General features: G+C 33.6%; 1 protein-coding gene across 3 annotated transcripts in view; it reads right to left on the reverse strand.

Moving 5' to 3' along the window:
- Positions 1-22,093, reverse strand: part of SWT1 (SWT1 RNA endoribonuclease homolog) — a 98,980-nt gene that overhangs the window by 57,821 nt on the left and 19,066 nt on the right. For all 3 annotated transcript variants that reach the window (XM_082616269.1, XM_082616267.1, XM_082616268.1), the window contains exons 8-13: positions 21,828-21,929; positions 21,233-21,421; positions 14,994-15,087; positions 7,855-8,000; positions 6,074-6,237; positions 4,563-4,701 (exon numbers count right to left, since the gene is read on the reverse strand). In XM_082616269.1, coding sequence (XP_082472395.1) covers positions 4,563-4,701; positions 6,074-6,237; positions 7,855-8,000; positions 14,994-15,087; positions 21,233-21,421; positions 21,828-21,929 — 834 coding nt within the window. The remainder of the gene's footprint in view (positions 1-4,562; positions 4,702-6,073; positions 6,238-7,854; positions 8,001-14,993; positions 15,088-21,232; positions 21,422-21,827; positions 21,930-22,093) is intronic.

Raw genomic sequence — 22,093 nt, forward strand, 5'->3', positions numbered from 1 at the left:
CACCTATAGGCCACTCCTAATTTATCTCTCTTGTGTAAAAAGCAACAATTAGACTTAGTTTTAGACAAAGTTCTTGGGGATGATTCTGGTATTCTGTACAGCCTGCTCTCCATATCCACCAGTTCCACATCTATAGATTCAATCAACCATGGGTCGAAAATATTTGGCAAAAAAGTTCCATCAAGTTCCAAAAAGTGAAACCTGAATTTGCTGTGCACTGGCACCTATTTACATAGCATTTACATTGTATTAGGTATTACAAATAATCTAGAGATGATTTAAAGTATACAGGAGAATGTGTGTAGGTTATACACAAATACTATACCATTTTATATAAGGCACTTGAGCATTGAGAATTTTGCTATCCTTGTGGGTCCTGGATACCAAGACTACATTCAGATTCCAGAATGTCCCTCAACAAGGTCAACTTCAAAGTAAAAGTAAAATGTGCAACATACTATATATAAAATAGACAAACATCAAGGTCCTACTGTATAGCACAGGGAACTATATTCAATACCCTTTAATAAACCATAATGGAAAAGAATATGAAAAAGAATATGCATATATAAGTATAACTAAATCACTCCGCTGTACACCAGAAACTAATACAACATTGTAAATCAACTATACTTCAATTTTAAAAAAGTAAAAGAAAATGAAAGAACATTAAACTCTTCAGAAAAGAGATAACCACCAAACGAGTTAAACTACAGATTTTCAAAACTGAGGTTGTTTGTATACATATTACTGTTGAGGTATCATAGAGTCACATTTTGGCGGTAAGCACTTAAATTATATGCAGAACCTTTCATAATCAACTCAGTTACCATGTAGTGATTTACCTTCAAACTTCATTACATGAAACGTAATACTAGATTTATTGAAAATGTGTTCTCTCTGGACACAATATAACCTCAGCGAAAAGTAAGCAATTTGGGTAACAGTGAGCTGTGGGCAAGAGACGCTAGTAGAACTTTTTTCCCCCATAAATTAGCAAAGTGAGTTAATCTACAAGTAATAATTTAAAGATATGACAATTTTCTCTCAAGGAACTAAAATCGCCTACATTAAATTCTCAAACCAATTGGGAAAAGTGGTGTCAATAATTTCAGATTCAAAAAGTTATGAACAATGAAGTTGAATAACTTTCTAATGTCACTAAAATTCAGAACAGAAAAAAATTATTTCTATTATTAAGGCAGAATACTACATAATAGATTTTGAAGGCATTTAAAATAACCATGCTACAATGTGTTTGTTTTGTTTTCTTTTAATGCTCAGAGCTTCAGAAATTCTGTTATATTCTGAAACACTGGCATGGTTTTTCACTGGCACTATGAGTTAAAAAAAATAGTTTCTCTGTGTAACTTACACAACAAGTATTTGCTTGTGAAATATTGAAAGGTTAAGTGAAAATAAAAAATAGATTTTCATAATTAATTACACAAATTCAGAAATTCTAATCTAATGTGACGGTTATAGCCAAGCTTCTGGCTTCCCTTTTATCAAGCAAACAACCAGTCTATTTCCTTACAAAACACTTCTAGTTATTTTACTTTATTACTTTTTTTGTGGTACGCAGGCCTCTCAATGTTGTGGCCTCTCCTGTTGCGGAACACAGGCTCTGGATGCACAGGCTCAGTGGCCATGGCTCACGGGCCCAGCCGCTCCGCGGCATGTGGGATCCTCCCGGACCGGGGCACGAACCCGTGTCCCCTATATCGGCAGGCAGACTCTCAACCACTGCGCCACCAGGGAAGCCCCTAGTTATTTTTTAAATCAATGACTAGTTTAAATTCCTGTGGGAAAAGAAGAGATGAGAGATGCTACAGAAGACAGAATGTAGGTAAATCTCCTCAGAAGAAGAAACTGGGCACAGCTTCTCTTAAGGGTGCTGCTTCTCCAGGGTAGGCTATGTTTGGTAGGGCTTACATCCTTGAATTACTCATTTGATTTCTGTCTTACAAGAATTCTTTACTAAGATTATGGGCAAAAGTATAATAACAATGATCAATTCAGTACCTAGACACAACATAAAATCTATATAGTTGAAATAATTTAATGCTTATATAAGATCAATAATTATTTAGGTTAAAGTTAATAGGGACTACAAAGTCGGAAAAAGCTACTACTCATCTTCTACACAATTTTCTACAAATTGATCTAAAGATACATGCTTGGTATACTGTAGTTAAACACATGTATAATTCAACGGCTGAGGATACTATTAAAAGATTATAAACAAAATCATAAACTCTGATTTTTTCTAATTCAAATTTATTTTAGAGCAGAAGGCATTTTTATAATTCTATTATATGTTCTTCACAAGTCAGTAAATATTAGGCATCAGATTCTTCTAGATCAAGGATCAATAAATTATGCACACAATAATCCTCAAAATGAGTTTTTACCAAAAGGAGCAGTCACCATCTCTTCAGTTTTCTTGTTACTAGAAATAGTTAGAGCTGCTGACTACTACCTCTAAGCTGTGTGTAAGAGCAAAACAGTGCCCAGCCCTGGAAAAAAGGACAAATGGAAGATGGCAACTAGATATCCCATTTTTGAAAATCTTGTTCAAGATGATTTATGGACTTTCTCTCTTTTTTTTTTTTTCGGTATGCGGGCCTCTCACTGTTGTGGCCTCTCCCGTTGCAGAGCACAGGCTCTGGACGTGCAGGCCCAGTGGCCATGGCTCACGGGCCCAGCCGCTCCGCGGCATGTGGGATCTTCCCAGACCAGGGCACGAACCCGTGTCCCCTGCATCGGCAGGAGGACTCTCAACCACTGCGCCACCAGGGAAGCCCTATGGACTTTCTCTTTTGATAGAATCAACTAAATCATGCCCCTAGTAAACGATATGAACAATGTTTCTATATATCTTGTAAAACTGCTTTGGAGACATGTCCAGTATGTCATTCCATGTATATATATATACATATTTATATTCCTTATATAATAATACCCCAATAAATATTTTCCATAGTTAAAGATCAATGCCTGGAAAGCGTGTCTTTTTTTAAAAAAATCAGTTGCTTTTAAAAATAGATACTCAGGGCTTCCCTGGTGGTGCAGTGGTTGAGAGTCCGCCTGCCGATGTGGGGGGCACAGGTTTGTGCCCCGGTTCGGGAGGATCCCGCCTGCCACTGAGCGGCTGGGCCCGTGGGCCATGGACATTGAGCCTGCGCATCCGGAGCCTGTGCTCTGCAACGGGAGAGGCCACAACAGTGAGAGGCCCACGTACCACAAAAAAAAAAAAAAAGATATTCATATATAAGTCATAAGGTATTGACTTACACCTTATGACTTATTCCATATATAAGTCATAAGGTATTGACTAGGCACTTTAAATTCCCTGGGGAAGTTTTTAAAGATATAAAACATTTTCAAAGAGTTTATACTTGAGGAGAGAGAGAGAGCTGGCATAACCCTCCATAGAATGTTTTTGTTTTATCTTAGTTTCCAGGAAGCTTAGTGTCAAAATCTGTGTTCAAGTGTGTTCAATTGTTTTCACATGTTTTATAGTAAAACCATCTTTCTTATTCTTCATTACCTGGCTCTTGCACCTTAAAGCCTAACTTAAAACCTCCTGTACTCAGGTGGTCATGTAAAGGCTCACATATACTCAGTTATTTTTTTAAAAGTAGACAGGATATAACTAATACATAAAGTAATAAACAGAATAGATCACTTCATGTTAGAAGTTTAAGAAAAGTCAAGAACCAACTGAACATCCTAACAATGGTTATACTTTGCTTTTTAAAGGTATAGCAAGACAAATCTAGTTGTTCACTTTGGACGAATCACTTACCCTCTCGAGTCTTGTTTCCTTAATCATATCAATAAAACACAGACTTTAATAACATTAGACCAGTGTTTTTCACATCTTTTGCTTCTTAGCAGAAAAACTTTTTCTTTTTTAATCATACATGGAATCTCTATATATAAACAAACAAAAGAAAGCTGAATGGCTAAAGTTGGGGTTGAGGGCCAAAGGCCCACTATTATCAGGCTCCCCATCAACCTTTCCACCTCCAATCTGTGGCAACTCCAGAGGCACTTTAAGAAGGTTCTGTGCAACATAGTTTAAAAACTACCAACTAAGTGGTTGATTTTAGTCTCGTCTTGGTTCTAAAATTCACTAGGCACCAAAGCCAAAGGTTTCCTATTCCTTATCCATGTATTTTAAATAGAAACCTTGATAAACTAGTTTTTAAATTAGTACATGAAATGTAGTCAAAGTTTGTGTGTTAAACACGATGAGAAAATCCACATAATTCTATTTGCATACCTAAATAAACTTTAAAAAGTTTTCAAACATTATTAAAAATTATATATTCACAATATCCAGGAACATCAACAATGATACAATTAACAGTTACAAGCTCTAGGAACTGCATCCATTCATCCAGCTGCCATAAATTTCCTTAAGAAATTAGAAGTATAAATGGTTAAGAACTAACTGACAAATCTCTTATCAATTCATCTTCACATTCCATGGAGTATATCTATTAGTCTGACTTTAATACAACACTTCCAAAGACAAGATAAAAAATTCAAACCTTTAGAGAGATTTTCATATAGGCTTTCAACAGTTAAAAGCAAGTTCTTTTCCATAACTAATCCAAATACAGCCAACCAGTGTTTTCTAAAGCACTGTAATAAATGTTTTAGAGTCCATGGTGGTTTCAAGTACAGCACCTAGAAAAAAAGAGCATCATTGATTTACTTATTATTCCTATTATTTAAAAGTACCTATTTAGGAATTCCTACATATATTTCCAGGCAAAACATAGTTGAATTCTTTTTAAACTAAAAGATGTTTTATTAAACGCCAATCACAATCTTAAAATGCTAATTCCACTGCAAATTGCTTTTGTAAAATTCATATTAGTATTAATCCTTATAGCTTCAGAAACTATGTGTGCAAAAAGAAAACACAGTTCTAATCAGAAGAAGCATAGTTCTAATCAGCAAAAGTTGTCGATCTACTTTTCAACATGGTCACTTCTATGAGGAAATCAATCTATTTCATAAAACTAGAGAAAATACTCTATATAGAAAAAAATTGTCAACTATAATTGACACTTGCTACACTCTTGTAAAGACATGTTTACAAAGAAGATTGATCATTTAGTACTACAAGATGTCAGCACATCCTTTTTTGAATCGTTCATATGCAATGACTTTCCTAGACTCTATTATGAAATCTAATTTATGTCAACCTTCCTAGAAGAATCTGATCATTCTTCATCATCTTGGTTCAACACTTGATAATATAATCAAGCCACACTGGCAAATATTAGAATCTCACTGAATATCGGGAAGAGATACAATTGATGGGAAACAAAGTTTCTCCTAATGATAAATGTGAATAGCAAACAAACATCAAACTAAAAAGGCCACTATTGCCAAATGTGGTGTTTTACTGATTGCAGAAAAAGATGTGAACCTAAAGAAAATTCAAAATATTTTACTAATATCAAATTTATACTCTGATTCTCATATTTACATAAGTCAACATTTAACTTCTCTTTCTGAAAACATATTGCTAAGGTAATTCCCTATACTAGACATTTTGACTCAAATAAACTTAAAATGAGGTTTTCTGAATTCAATTTAAGCTCCATGGAGAGAATTTGTCTGATACACTGTAGACACACAATAATATTCGTTAACTGAAAAGAATGAATGATAAGATGTAGAGAACAAATGTATAGACACCAAGGGGGGAAGGGTGGGGTGGGGTGATGGTGGTGGTGTGAATTGGGAGATTGGGATTGACATGTATACACTAATATGTATAAAATAGGTAACTAATAAGAACCTGCTCTATAAAAATAAAATAAAATTTTAAAAAAATGAATGATAAAACATAGTCCTAATCTTTAGGAAATGCCCAACACTTAGCGTTCAAAGAGTTATTCCAAAATCTTCAAGAAAAATATACAATGTGATGTAGATTATTACAATGAAGCTTACACATCTTTTATATAAGTAATATTTCTTAAAATAAGGTAATAAATCTTTAGCAATAAAAAGGAAATTTTCAACTAAGAGTTGAAATAATCACCTCCATCCAAAGGTTTCCAAAAGCAATTTTCATTTCTGTTTCTAGTATTGAAGATAAAGCTGTTCCAAGCGATTTTTCGAGATCAGATACAATGCTTTCAAGTAGAATGCATAGCTCAGAGTCTGTAGATTCCTCCTCACAGCTCTTCTCTAAAGGTGTTGCTTCTTTAAAACAAATAGTTACAGGCTTTATTTAGGACACTAATAGTAAATATTTTACATATATAATTAGTATTTAGCCATAAATAATAAACATTTAATGGATATAATTAGTATTCGATCCTAAAAAACAAATGAATACTTTATTTTTGAAACAGTATTCATGGGAGTTCCCTGGTGGCCTAGCGGTTAGTATTCCAGGCTTTCACTTGCCGTGGCCGGGGTTCAATCTGTGGTTGAGGAACTCCCGCAAGCCATGCGGCATGGCCAAAAATAAATAAATAAATAAATAAATAAATAATTTTAAAAATAAAAATAAAACAGTATTTAGAAACATTTATTTCCAGTATAGTTGTCTTAGACTCAACATAAATATATTACATTAGCAAAAGCTTTATCTTTTGACAAAAGGAGACGAAATGTTTTTACTAAAATAGAAATTGGAGAAATGTGTATGATATTTTAACCAAAATTTAAATTTTATTATTTTCAAAAAAAGTAAAAATTAAAATAATGCTTTGCATCTATTTATAATAGAAAACCAAGAACTATGGATCAAAATGTGTTTTCTTCCAAAGATAATATATTCTTCTAATCGCAACTCATATCAATAAATTGCTTTGAAAAGACTAAAAGCTCTGACTTAACCACCTTTATTCCTCCCCCTTCTAAAATAAGTTTTGATTATTTTAATTGATATTATTTCAATATAATTACTACTTTGACACCTGCAAACAACTGCAATTTCTTTATGGCAAAATTCAATGTATTAAGGGGCTTATCTCTACAAATACAAACCAAGGATTTAAAATGACAGTAATATAATGGGCAAACCAAACGCATGTTTCCCTTGAAAAACCATATACTAGAATATTCTGTTACTCCCTCTAAATGCCATTTTGAATATTATGACAAAAGAAATTTTATTATCAAAAAGGTCAAAGAAGTAGCATGTGATACATGAATACATAAAGCATATATATATGCTTTTAGAGACTTCAATAATTATTTTTCCCACAGAGGGAAATGGAGGGATATATTTTTAAGTTATGTAAGATTTAATATATTTCAACAAATATCAAGCCATAGAACAGATTATTCTGGTGGAAAAAAAGAGATAAAACAGCAGTATTGCCTTTAGCTTTCTTAAATATTCGTTCAAATTAAAAAAAAAATTATTACTAGAGTCCTTCAAGTTTCTCTATTACTGAGTTTTTACTGTATTAATAGAAAGTTATGAATATGGAACTAATTTTTAAAATAAACTAAAAATTTCTCTTTACCTCAAATGAATATTTCCTGTAGCTACTATTAAATTTAGAAGGTATACACCAAGGTAAAAAATATGATGCAGTGATTATAAATATATAAAAATGTATGTGAGTGTGCAGACAAAAATTCAAATTAATTTGTAAAAGTATATGTAGAAGGCAATAATGTTATATTTTCTCTTGGATTACCATTATAATATTCATTCATCTCTACCATTTGTGCCAGAAAATACTCCAAACAATGTTACTTTCAATGTACAAAATAAAAATTTACTATTAATTCCAACTGTTATCAATATTCTTAGTACATAAAATAAGATATATTTCTAATTATTTGTAGTAAGAATACTACCTGCTTTCAATTGTTGTTTAGATATACAAGGCTGATGACATACAACTGTGTTCAGAGATAAGTTTAATAATTCTGCACTCATTTCTTCTTTACTGAGTGACTTCACACCACTTATTAGGCCTTTGTTTCTTAAATTTCTATCATCCCTAAGGTTGGGTTAGGAGGAAAAAATATTTTATTTTTTATAAGATAAATCACATGGCAACTAAAAACACATGGAATCTAATCAGAGGTTGGTGATTCTCAGCATATATATTAACAAACGATAACAATTTTTTTAATATAGAAGATAAATAAATATACACTAGAATCAAATCATCTGAGCTTTTGAGAATAATTATTATTATTATATATTGAATGTTTCCCAGGTACCAGGCACTGTTCTAAGCACTTTATATATATATCAATCCATTTAATTCTCACAACAAACCTCTTAGGTAGGAGTGGTACTAATTTTTATCCTCATTTCACACATAAGAAACTGAGGTATGGGAAGTCCCTGGGGGTCCACTGGTTAGGACTCCACGTTTTCACTGCTGAGGGCCTGGGTTCAATCCCTGGTCAGGGAACCAAGATCCCACAAGCCATGCGGCATGGCCAAAAAAAAAAAGAAAGAAAGAAAGAAAGAAACCGAGGTATAAAAAGGTTAAGTAACTTGTCCAAAGTTATACCCAGGAAGTGGGAGATGGACTTGGACTTGAACACAAGAATATGATCATCCCAAGATAAACACAGAGAGCCATAATAAGATAAGTAATTTACACAGGGTAAGCAATTATAAATTTACTTAGAGTGAGCATAAGACAAGTGATGTGAATTTGCTATTTGCTGAAAGAGCAGTATGATTAGAGCATAGTGCATGAGACCAGTTTATGTGGCTACGGAGAAAGGCAAGAACATTAATAAATGGAAAGAGATTTAAGGGCTTCAATGGGGAAATGACATGATCAGATCTGTGTTTACCAAACTGTTGTTCTTGCAACTAGCAGGCTTCCAGCTTTTGTTAATGGCAGAGTAGCTTGGTCAGACTAACCCTTCCACAACAAGAATTAGAAAATCTGGACTAAAAGCAACAAAAAAAGACAACCCCCAAAAACCCGATTTGAAGGCACTAGAAGGCAATCAAATGTAGGCAGAAGGTGGAGGGGAATCTACATTCAAGAAGCAGATGCTGCACTGTTAAGAGCTACAATTTTCTATCCTTTTGCCTGAGGGTATTCCCCAATTCATCAATGCCTTACAACAGAAAGCCACAGCCTTTATGGCTTGAAATGTCAGAAGGCACTGTTCAGGACTGGCCAGAGCATATAGAAAGTTAAGGGGGAACCTGAAGAAGGGAGGAAACCACAGAGAAGGTAAGTCCTAAAACCTGCGTATAAATTCTGCCCAGAAAAAAAAGCAACATACTGCCAAAAGACAAAGCAATCAACAGAACCAGACTCAGACATGACACAGATGTTGAAGCTATCTGATAGGAAATTTTAAATAATTTTGATTAATCTGTTACAGGCTCTAATGAAAAAGGTGAATAGCATGTAAAACCAGATGGAAATGAAGAATGCCTTCAGCAGACTCCTCAACAGACTCAACACAAGTGAGGAAAGAAACAACATACATTAAGACAGGTCAAAAGAAATTATCCAAACTGAAGCAAAAAGAGAATACAAGGTTAAAAAAATACATAAGAGCTGTTGGACAATATCAAATGGTCCAATATACATGCATGGATTAGTTGTCTACTGCTGTGTAACAATTAATCCCCAAAATTTAGCAGCTTGGAAAAACATTTATTATCTCACACAGCTTCTAAGAGTCAGGGATCTGAGAGTAGCTTGACTGAATGGTTCTGGCTCACGGTCTCTCACAAAGGTGAAGCGTGCTATTGCCTGGGGTTGCAGTCATCTCAAGATTTAATTGCTGCTCATTCATGTGGCTATAGGCAGGGAGTAGCCCTTCATTGGTTTTTGTCTGGAGGCTTCAGTTTCTCAGCATGTGGGCCTCTCCACAGGGCTCCTCACAGCACGGAGCTTGCTTCCCCACAACAAGTGATCCAAGAGAGATGGAAGAAACAAAAGTGCCCAAGAAGGAATTCCCAGTCTTTTCTAACCTAATCTAAGAAGTGACATACCATCGCTTCTGATGCGTGCTATCTGTCACACAGACAACCAATCCTGGTACAATGTAGGAAAGGACTACACAAGGGCATTAATACTAAGAGGCACAGGGAATTCCCTGGAAGTCCAGTGGTTAGGACTCTGCACTTCCACTGTAGGGGACCTGGGTTCCATCCCTGGTCAGTGAACTAAGTAAGATCTCACAATGCAGTGCAGCCAAAAAAGAAAAAAACAAAAACAAACAAACAAACAATACTAAGAGGCAGGGATCACTGGAGTCATCATGGATGCTCACTACTACAATGTAATTCTGTCATACCAGAAGGAGAAAAGAAGGAATGGGGCAGCAGAAATATCTGAAGAAATATTTGGCTGAGAATTTTCCAAAACTAAAAATGAACACCAAACCATAGATCCAAGAAACTCAGAGAATGTTAAGCAGGATAATGTCCTCTCCTCTACCACAAACAACTGGCCATAACTGCTAAAGACTGCTAAAACAAACTGCTAAAAAAACAAAAGACAAAGTCTTGAAAGCAACGAGAGGGAAAAAAAAAGACACATTACACACAGAGGAAAAAGACAACATTCACAGCAGACTTCTCATCAGAAACCAAACAAGCTAGAAGAAAATGGAGTGACACCTTTAAAATACCAGAAGAAAAAAAAAAAATCAAACCAGAATTGTACATCCAGTAAAAATATCTTTCAAAAATAAATAAATAAATAAATAAATACACTATCAGACAAATAAAACCAGAAAATTCTCTGCTAACAGATTTAACATGTCAAAGAAAGTTGTTTGGGCAAAATGAATATGACCAGAAATCTGACACCAGACAGAAACTTGGATCCAAAAAAAGAAATGAAGAGTGCTAAAAATGGAATGCAAGATTAAAATATTCACTTTATTTTTAATTGCTTTAGATGGTAAATGGCTGAAGCAAAAATATTAGCAAAGTACTGTGTTTATTGTTTCTGTAAAAGTAAAATATATATATGACAATGATAGCAAAAACGGACAGGGGGAGAAATTCGAAGCATATTAAAATCCTTACAATACACATGAAGCAATATATTATTATTTAAAGGTAGACTTTGATCAAGTAAAGCTGTATATTATAAACACTGAAGTAACCATTAAAAAGTTTTTTCAAAAAGGTATAAAGTCAATAATGGAGATAAAATGGCACCACAATTAATCTAAGCAAAAAAAAAGGAAAAGGAAGAAAAGAATAGCTGAACAAACAGAAAATAATTAGCAAAATGGTAGATTCTGATCCAACCAATTAACTGTGAATAGTAGAACCTCATCAATTAAAAAGACAGAAATTGTCAGAATGGAAAAAAAGAAAAGTACCAACTACATGCTATCCACAAAATACTTACTTTAATATAAAGACACAGATAGGTTAAAAGTAAATGGATGAAAAAGATATACTATATAAATATTAAGCAAACAAAACTGGAGTAGTAATATTAATACTAAACAAAGGAAACTTCAGAACCAGGAATATTATCAGTAACAAAGTGAGACATTGTATAATGAGAAAGGTGTCAATTCACCAAGAAGACAATCCTAAATGTGTATGCCTCTGACTACAGAGCTTCATAATACATGAAATAAAACAAAGAGAACAGAAAGGAGAAGTAAATCCACAATTACAGCTGGGAATTTCATTACTCCTCTATCAGTAATCACAGAACAAGTAGACAGATAATTAGTAAGGTTATAGAAGACATGAACAACACTATCAACAAAATTGACCTATTTAAAATTTATGGAATACTCTACCCACAAGAGCTGAATACATTCTTCTTAAGTGCACATAAAATATTCACCAAGTTAGACCTTATTCTTGGCCATAAAACAAAGTTTAACAAATTTAAAAGAATAGAAATCATATAAATTATGTTCTCAAGTCATAACAGAATTAAAGAGCAAATCAGTAACAAAAGATAACCGGAAATTTTGAAAATATTTGGAATTAATTGCAACAAATATCTAAATAACTTATGGGTCAAAAAGGAAATTATAAGGAAAATTATAATTTTTTTTTTTGGCCACGCAGCATGGCTCCAGGATCTTAGTTCCCCGACCAGAGGTCGAATCCAAACCTGGGCCCTGGCAGTGAAAGCATTGAGTCCTAACCACTGGACTGCCAGGGAATTCCTGAAAATTATAAAATATATTAAATTGAATGAAAATAAAAACACAACATATCAAAATTTGTGGAATGCAGCTAAAGCAGTGCTTAAAGGGAAATTTACAGCAGTCTCAAAAAATGGTCTAAAAAAAAAAAAATGGTCTAAGCGTCCACCTTAAGAAACTAGGAGGGCCTCCCTGGTGGCGCAGTGGTTGAGAGTCCGCCTGCCGATGCAGGGGATACGGGTTCGTGCCCCGGTCTGGGAGGATCCCATATGCCGCGGAGCGGCTGGGCCCGTGAGCCATGGCCGCTGGGCCTGCGCATCCGGAGCCTGTGCTCCGCAACGGGAGAGGCCACAACGGTGAGAGGCCCGCATACCGCAAAAAGAAAAAAAAAAAAAAAAAAAAAAAAGAAACTAGGAAAAGAGCACAAAAGGGGCATGAGAGTATTTTCTGGGGTAATGGATATATTCTATGTATCAAGAGGGATGTGGGCTACACCAGGGTATCCACTGTCAACACTGTATAGTTAAGATTTGGGCATTTTAATATTATACATTTTCCCTTAAAATAAAAAGAACTGTATAAAAATAATCATATAGGGGGACAGGGAGTAGATGGAAATATAGATAATAGAAGAATGGTAGAATCTTGATAATTGTTGTAACTGAGTATTTAGGAGTTTATTAACTCTTCTTCATTTTGAAAGTTGTTGAAAATCTTCATCACGTAACTTTTTAAAAATTAAAAATACCGTTATTACTTTTTGAAAAATACATGGAAAGTAAGTATTGAAGTAGAGAGCATAATGGGTCTTAGAGCAGAAAAGGAACAGGAAAAATAACATCACTTGACATCGGATGGTGGCAGAGTAGACAAAGAAAAGAAGACCATACAAGACCTGCTATTTAACTGGATATAGATTACGAAGGAAAGGCAGGAATCAAAAATGACTCCTAGGGCCTCCCTGGTGGCGCAGTGGTTGAGAGTCCGCCTGCCGATGCAGGGGATACGGGTTCGTGCCCCGGTCTGGGAGGATCCCATATGCCGCGGAGCGGCTGGGCCCGTGAGCCATGGCCGCTGGGCCTGCGCATCCGGAGCCTGTGCTCCGCAACGGGAGAGGCCACAACAGTGAGAGGCCCGCATACCGCAAAAAGGAAAAAAAAAAAAAAAAAAAAAAAAAAAAAAAAAAAATGACTCCTAGGTTTCTGGCTTTAGCAAATGGGTGGAAGATGGTACTTTTTATTCAGATGGAGAACAGTTTAGAAGGAAAGATCAGGAGTTCATTTTTGGAGATGGTGGGTTCCAGATGTCTATGAGACATCCAAACAGAGATATCAAATAAGTAGATGAATATACTAGTCGAGACTTTAGAAGAGAGATATGGACTGGAGATATTAACTGGGGGTTGCTGGCCCATATTTAGGATGGTAAATGTGAGTAAAGCACTTAGAATGAGGTATAGTATATAGTGTTTATAGAAGGGTTCTCCTAATCACCGTTGTTATTAATATTAATTATTATAATCATCATCCATTTAAGTAATATAAATGTATCCTCACATTAAGTATGTGTGACTTAACACAGTATGATTACCACACTTTATAGGAAAAAATAAAAATATAAAACAGGCTCACCTGATGATGTCAGTTAAAAGTAAAGTCTGACTACAAATTTTCATTTCACTAAAAACTGTTACATCTGTTAATTCCAAAACAGTGACTGCAGAAATAATGGAGAACTGATAAAATCTCACCAATTTAATTTTCATTCTAAGTTGAACTAAAAAAATAACAATTATATAAAAATTATCTCTCAATTTTAGTTTATCTCAAATTCAAAATGATTAACATATTACTAATTCTATTTCAGCCTTCAACAAACTCCAACATGATATCTTATGTCCTAGATTAAAAAATAATTTGAAACTAGAGATAGAAATCTCTAATATTTCCTTTAATATAAAAAATAACATTATCTTTGAACACAGCTAAAATGATAATTGACCAAGCCCCCTTACAAGAAAATCTTACGGCTATTCATTTCTATAATCACTCCATTTCAGAGAACCTAGGCATGATCATGAAACTGTAAAAAGCCCATTTTTCAGTGAATACAATTCAGACTAAAACTGCAAATTAAAATTGCTCTTATCAGTTCCTTTAAAGCCTTTTCTTATACATGATGAATACAATTTTGCTTAACATTATGATACTTTTACCTTAGAACTAAGTTATGAATACATTAGTTGGGAATGGAGGAATGGAATGAGGAAGGGAGGAGGAGGAAAAAACTCTTATTGAGATAATTTTATGTGCTAGGCACTCTTCTAAGTCATATACATATATTTTCTGACTAAATACTCACAATAACCTTATAAAGGCAGGTATTATTATCCTCCCTATATTTTACACATGAGGAAACATTAGGCAACTTTCCAAGGTCACAAAGCTGATTAAGTGGTAGATCCAAAATTCCAACTCTAACTCTATCACAGGCATCAAGGATATAACTGCAACATAACTTAGCCCTTCTCCACAAATTAATTAATTAGTTAATTAACTCTCCTGCCTCATGACCAAAAATGTCAGATTTTTATTTCTATTTTGGGGGGATGTTAAATTGACTTTCCCTGCTTTTTCAAAAGTTTTCTAAATATCAAATAACTTAAGTTGAAATGAAACCATGAGATTCAAATCTCATTCTTCTATAGCTTGCACATTATAAGAATATGAGATATAACTGAATATACTTACTGGCAGATTTAGAAAAGTATGTATATTTTTCATCTTGGTATGGGGGACACAGTATGATTTTTAAAAATTCTTTAATATAAATCACTATTTTTAAAAAAAGAGTAAAATGATCGTGAAACTCACGTGCACAAAATAACAAGAGAACAAGGGAATAATTCTTGGTACTGAAGACAGCATTTTAATACACGATCATCATTGTTCTCATCACTCAATCCATCTGCAAATTTAGTAAAAGCAACAATCAATAAGCACACTAAAAATCTGGGAACTGTATGAAGAATCTAGGCCTTATTTACAAATCAAATCATCTATAAGAAAGAAAACTTTTTAAATAAGAAGAGGAAGATAAGACACAACAAAAACAATGCCTTGAAAATTCTGGATCTAGAATTCAGGCAGCATATAGTTGTGGGTTTAATAAACTGATTAGTTTGTTACTATCAGTAAAATGGAATAGGATATGCCTATTAATAAACCCAACAGAAAAATCTGATCAGTAGGTTAAATGCCATATTAGAAACCAAAAGCTACAAATCTAGTCTCAGTTCAGTCACTTAGTAACTTAACATAAGTAAATTATATGATTACATCATGCTTAAAATTAACAACTTAAAAGAGGTCTGTAAAATTATAAGCAACTGTTCTGCCAGCAACAGAACCACTTTCATGTGTCTGCTTTTTCTTAAACTCTATAAGCAATAACATTTAGAGAGAGATGTACAGGAGAAGGCAACACAGGCGCTAGGCAGAGAATACAAAAAGTAATTTCTAACAAATGCTAATATGTGGCTGACAGAGTGTCCTCTAGCATTCTCCAAGCCTTAAAGCATGTAGTAAGTTTGTTTTTTTGTGAAAATAATGTAATGTGTAGGAATAGGACCAAAGACAGCATTTCTTATAAGTCCTTACACTACCTGCCTCAGAACTCCCTGGGGTACTTACCCAGACCCATTTCTGGAAAAGAATCTTTGGAGCCTGGACCCAAAGATTGATTTAAGCCTTTGGCAACTCTCTTACACACTGAAATTCAAGATGTACTGAACAGTGAACCTCAACTTTGTTCCCAGATTATAACCTTTCTTCCCCTCAACTTTTAGCCTACAGTTACTTAGTCCTCTAAACTTTCAAATTAGAAAATTCATTCATGCATTCAATAAATATTTATATAGGGTCTAATTTGTACCAGGTGCCTATGCTAGGTAATTGGACATTCAAAAGACAAGTTCTTTGTGGTCTCACAATCTCGTGGTGAAATCTAGACAGAACTCAACTGATCTCACAGCATGAGCCTTAGCGAGATGTGATTCAGTTCTTTAATCAGACAACAAGCCAGATAGACAGACATATATTATAGCAGTCAATTTTCCTTCTTTTAGCTCACAAATACCACAATAATGCAAAATGGGCAGCTCAAAATCACTGGTTAACTTTAGTAACTCAATTTGACCAAAAAAAGGATGTTTAAAGGCTACAGTACATGCTCTAAAGGTATCAAAGTTCAAGGTTACCTGTTCTGTCATTTTTTCTAGGACACATGGGCTTGGAAGATATACCTAAAACTACAAGAATATTCATGAAATATTTTATCAACAAATATTTTTGAGCACCTGCTCAGGTACTATTCAAAAGTGAACAAAACAGACTCTGAAAACAGACTGATCTGGGTTTGAATCCCTGCTTTCCCACATACTGGACATGTAATAATGGACAAACTGCTTAACAGGATGATTAAATGAGAAAATTTATATGAAACACTTGGCCCAATATATGCTTATATCATGTGTTCCTTAAGTAGCATATATATATTACTTAAGACTCAGCTTAAATGGCACTTAAACAGCAACGACCTCTACTAACATTCAATACCAAAATAAGTTCTGTATAAATTATAGTTAATATAATTTTTAACATTTAATAGAATTAAAGCTTCTCAACAGCAGGCCTTGTATGTCTCATTCACTGCTGCAGCCTCAACACTTAGAAGTGTCTGGTACAAATATTTGGCAGATAAATGATTCAACAAAAATATAATAAAAGAAAATATAAAAATGATGGAACAAATGTCTCATGTGGGAGGGGTCAGATAACTTTATTTTTGCTTTTAATTATTTTTACCTAATTATAAAAATAAAATAATTATAGAAAATCTAGAAAATTCAGCAAATATTAAAAAAATTAAAATAACTCATAATTCCATCAGCTCAATATTACCAATATCCACCATCTATAAGTATACACGCATAATCTAAGAAATTTGGGATTGTACTTCATATTCTTTTAAATCCTATTTTTGTTTTTTATTCTTTTTGCAAGTTAAAGTGAGTCTATTAGTGTCAGCCCTAATCCAATAGGACTTTGTATTCTTATTAAAAAGGGGAAATTTGGAGACAGATGTGCACAGAGAGAAGACGATGTGAAGAGACATAGGGAGAAGATGGCCATCTATAAGACAAGAAGAGCAGTTTGGAACAGATCCTTCTCTCAAAGCCCTCAGAAGGAAACAACCCTGCTGACACACTGATTTTAGACTTCTAGCCTTCAGAACTGAGACAAATTTCTAAGTGGTTTTTTGTATTAATTTTTTATAGATTCCATATAAGTGATGTCATATGATATTTGTTTTTCTCTAACTTAATCTAAGAAATTTGGGATTGCACTTTATATTTTTTTAAATCTTATTTTAATATCACACGTCATTAACATTTTTCAAAATACAATATTCTCTCATATGGCTACATCATTATACGTAACTTCTCCAATTGTTAGACAGTCAGATTGTTTCCAATTTTTTTGCTGCAGAAATCATGCTGTGATGAACATTATTTATATAAATCACTGTGAGCATCTCTGATTATTTCTTTAAAATAATTTCTAGAAAGAGAACCACCTCTTTTGGCTTCTTAATACACACTAATAAATGGCTCTCCTGAAAAGTTACTAATTTATATTCCCAATGCACTGAGCACTGTGTTCCTATCAAGTGCTGGGAAGGAGTAGCTTTCTAAACATAGAAGCAATAAAAAAAAAAACAACAAAGGAAAAAGTGAAAGATATAAACTAAAACTTTATACATGAGAAATTAACAATACTAAAAACAGCAAACAGACAGGAAAATATTTGCCTTGAACAAAGGACTGACTAGTTGTACTTCTTCTTTTGTGAATTCCCTATTAATAATCTATGTCCATTTAGGGGAAAGGGATTTTTAGTTTTTCTAATCAATCTGTATAACCTTCTCATGTAAAAGGACACAAAAGAATTATCGCCTATTCCAGACCATAAATCATTAAGTAATATATTAGCTCAACCAATCTTCACAACCATTTTTTTCAGGGGGAGGTCATTTCCCCCCATTTCATTTACTCAGTTTCCTCACCTTTAACTTTCCCTAGGTCAGCTTATAAACCCAGGTCAATCACATTTCAAATCCTATTCTCTTCTCACAATAATGCATACTACATCAAATAAACACAATTTTGAAAAGAGTAAGGACAACACTAAAATTATGGTCAACTAAGGCTATTTTAACACGGACTATCTGCATTCAGTTTGTGGCATTTTTCTTTTTTTTAATGGAAAATGCTTGTCTAAAAAAATACATTGTTATAATACTGGGATTACATAAAAGAAAATAATACAGCAAGATAAGCAATTATTAGAGTTAGTGGCAAATGTGCTACACAGATATAAAGCGTAAAGACTGTTTTGTTCTTGCTTTTCTCCAAGCAAGTACTTTAATTTCACTCAATAATCCTGAATTAAGTTTTTTCATAAGAATTTCAATTTACCATTAGAATATAAAATATAATTTTACTATGATAAACATGACTAAGGATATTGCTAAAGGATATCATAAAATCACTATCAACAGACTAAATGTATTGAGTACATTAGATTTTATATAAAGAATGTTTTAAATAATCAGTTTGACAGATAACAATAATACAGTGAAACAAATACAGGATTTATCTGACACAGAGAATTACACAAATAATCTATCTACAGCCTTATAACTAAAAGCGCAATTTAACAAAACAAAGATCAAATAATACCAATTTAAGCTTTAAAGTGAAATACGGATTTCAAGGAAGACCCAGAAATTGAAGCAGCACAGAAGTTTGAGACCACTACTATGATTTATCCTCCTTAATAACCCAAAAAGCATAGACTGAAGAAGTCAAAGTATCAAAAAAGCACATAAAAATGAAAAATCAAAAGAAACATAACAAGCATCTATAAATAATAAATGAGGCCAAAATATCTACTCTAAAATTAGCTCTTCTAAAATAAGTCTCAAAGTCAACCTATTGAAGAGATAGATATTCCATTTAGGACAAGTTCTTAACATCTCTATCTCTCAATTTCCTCATCAATAAAATGGATCTAAAAAGAATTTATCTTCCACAAGTACTATAAGGTTTGAATGAGATATTGGCTGTAAAGCACTTAGAAAAGGGTCTGGAGAGTAATGGCCACGTAAGTGTTGTCTATTATTATCATCATCTATATAATTATATAATAAAACACAATTTGTATCAACTAACAAAGAAAAACAATAAAAGATTAAGAGTAAAAAAAAATTCCCACCTCTTCTTAAGGATTGGGGTTTTACTGAAATGATGGTTTAGATCAGAGGTTTTGTTAACTGCATGGCTGTTTTTTTAAAAAGTCCTATCTGTTAGCAATACATATCAAAGTACTACAGGAGTTCCAGGAGTTGGGGGAGAAGGGGAAAAGGAAATGAGAGAATAAACAAGAATGACAAAATGTTGAGAATCACTGGAAATGAGTGAGAGGTACATAGGGATTCATTATATTACATTATATTATACTGCATTTGAAAGTTTTCATAACGGAAAGTAAAAAAAAAAAAAAAGACCATCTAAGGTGTTCAATTTAATATAATGTGTTTTTAATTTTAATATTTTTAATATTTTCTTAACTCTAATAAGTGATTTTTTTTTTTAGTGGTTTCCTTTAAAAGCTCCTAAACAGCACATGATGTTCCTACTGAAAATGCATAAACATTGTATTTGGAATATACTAAGAGCTAATAAATATTTGTAAAGGGAATAAATAAAGGAATTAATGGGAGAGGCCCTTTCTCTTCAAAGATTTAAGACTAGACAGCTGTGCCAAAAGCCTTCTCAGGGTTAATTTCATGATTAGATTCATCTAAAGATGAATTCTTTCATATCCTATGGTAAATATGGATACAGTAGACAACATAAATCCATATTTAAAATAATATAAATCTACATATACAAATATTTCTGAGTTGGAAAGAAACCAATTTTTAAAGAATGAAATATGTCCTCTAAATGTATGTATAATCTCTGCAGAGGCAACAGTGTCGCTTTACACACAGATCTTTTTCCAAATAGTTATATAAAACATGAAGAACAAGGGGTGGGATAGGGAGGGTGGGAGGGAGACGCAAGTGGGAGGAGATATGGGGATATATGTATATGTATAGCTGATTCACTTTGTTAGAAAGCAGAAACTAGCATACCACTGTAAAGCAATTATACTCCAATAAAGATGTTAAAAAAATTTTTTTAAATAAAAAATAAAATAAAAACATGGGGGCTTCCCTGGTGGCGCAGTAGTTGAGAGTCTGCCTGCCGATGCAGGGGACGTGGGTTTGGGGCCTGGTCTGGGAGTATCCCACATGCCGCAGAGCAACTGGGCCCGTGAGCCACAATTACTGAGCCTGCGTGTGCGATGAAGAGTGGCCCCTGCTTGCCACAACTAGAGAAAGTCCTTGCACAGAAACGAAGACCCAACACAGCCATAAATAAATAAATTAAATAAATAAAATTTGTATTAAAAAAAATAAAAACATGAAGAACATACTTAGGTTCTAAGATTTTTAAATGACTAAAAAAAAAACTAATACGGAAAAAAAATCAGGAGAAAATCTATAGACCTCTATAATAAAAATACCTCCTTATTACAGGTTCTGACAAACCAGAGGAAAACAATGCCTGCCTCTGCATTATATTAACTGCATGCAGTGATGATTAGAAACATAGATCACTCACTGGCCTCATCACTCAACACGGTATTTTAAAAAAAGAATCCAATGTACTGTAATATAGACAACTATGCATACAGAACTATACAGTCACTCTCTGTGAAATATGGACATAACCTAAGAAGGTCTAGGAGAAGCAGAAAAATAAAAATCAAAGGTCTCCAAACAAAGCCTAACAGAATATGCCAAAGCATCACTATGCCCTGCCATTTCACACTGTAATACTGCTAATTTTTTTTTAAAGTTCTGCACCATTTCCCTTCATTAATGAGTCAGCATCCAAACAAATCTTAATCAGGAAGCACCCTGAGAGAACAATACTTACAAAGTTTTTGCGATGCAAGTTGTATTGACTGACCCCATAGCTTTCCATCTTGATTTTTGAGACTGTCATTGATGAAATGAACTGCAGGTATAGCTTTGTGCTGGGCATGTTTCAGGAATTTTCCTGCCTTCATACGATCCAGCTCTTGCACAACAACCCAGGGAATTATTAACACAAGCCTGTCAAAGCCTAAAAAATAAAAAGATTCCTTAGACGTCAACAAATATATATTGAGCTACTAAATCAAACTGCTATAGGAGAATTAAAAGTTTTAAAGAAATTCACAATCTAAATGAAGAGATAATAGATAAAAATAGGAACTAAAATCAGATGTAAGTGTCAAGAGAATGTTACAAAAATAAATACTACTGGAAATCACAGAAGAGTAAGTTTAGAAGCTAGGTTAACCTGTAAAGGCTTTTTTTTTTTTTTTTAAACTTAAGTTGATTGTGCTTCATATATATATACACACACATACTTAACAGCATACCCAAATGGAAATAAGTTTGTGGGGGGAAAATACCCACATCACTGTTAATATAAAGTATCAACTCAAATAAGAAAATTAGAATCGGTAAATATGTTCTATAAATACCTGAGATTTCTGTTGTCTTCAAAATTCTAACAAATTTGAGATGATTCATCAGTATATTTGTGTCAACAACAATTAAAAGCTTTTTGTCTGAAGCAGTATTTGCTAGAGAAAAAGAGCAAAGTGAGGATTTCATGACATTTGATAACAGACTTGTATAACAACTACAATTTTGATATCACAGAACTTTGATAGCATTCTTAAGGCAGTACTTTAGACAATAAAAACAAAAATGCATTTACTCCAATTCTTAAGAGAAAGAACAGTAA

Source organism: Mesoplodon mirus (genome assembly GCF_964341445.2).
Source record: "Mesoplodon mirus genome assembly, chromosome: 3".
Lineage (NCBI taxonomy): Eukaryota > Metazoa > Chordata > Mammalia > Artiodactyla > Ziphiidae > Mesoplodon > Mesoplodon mirus.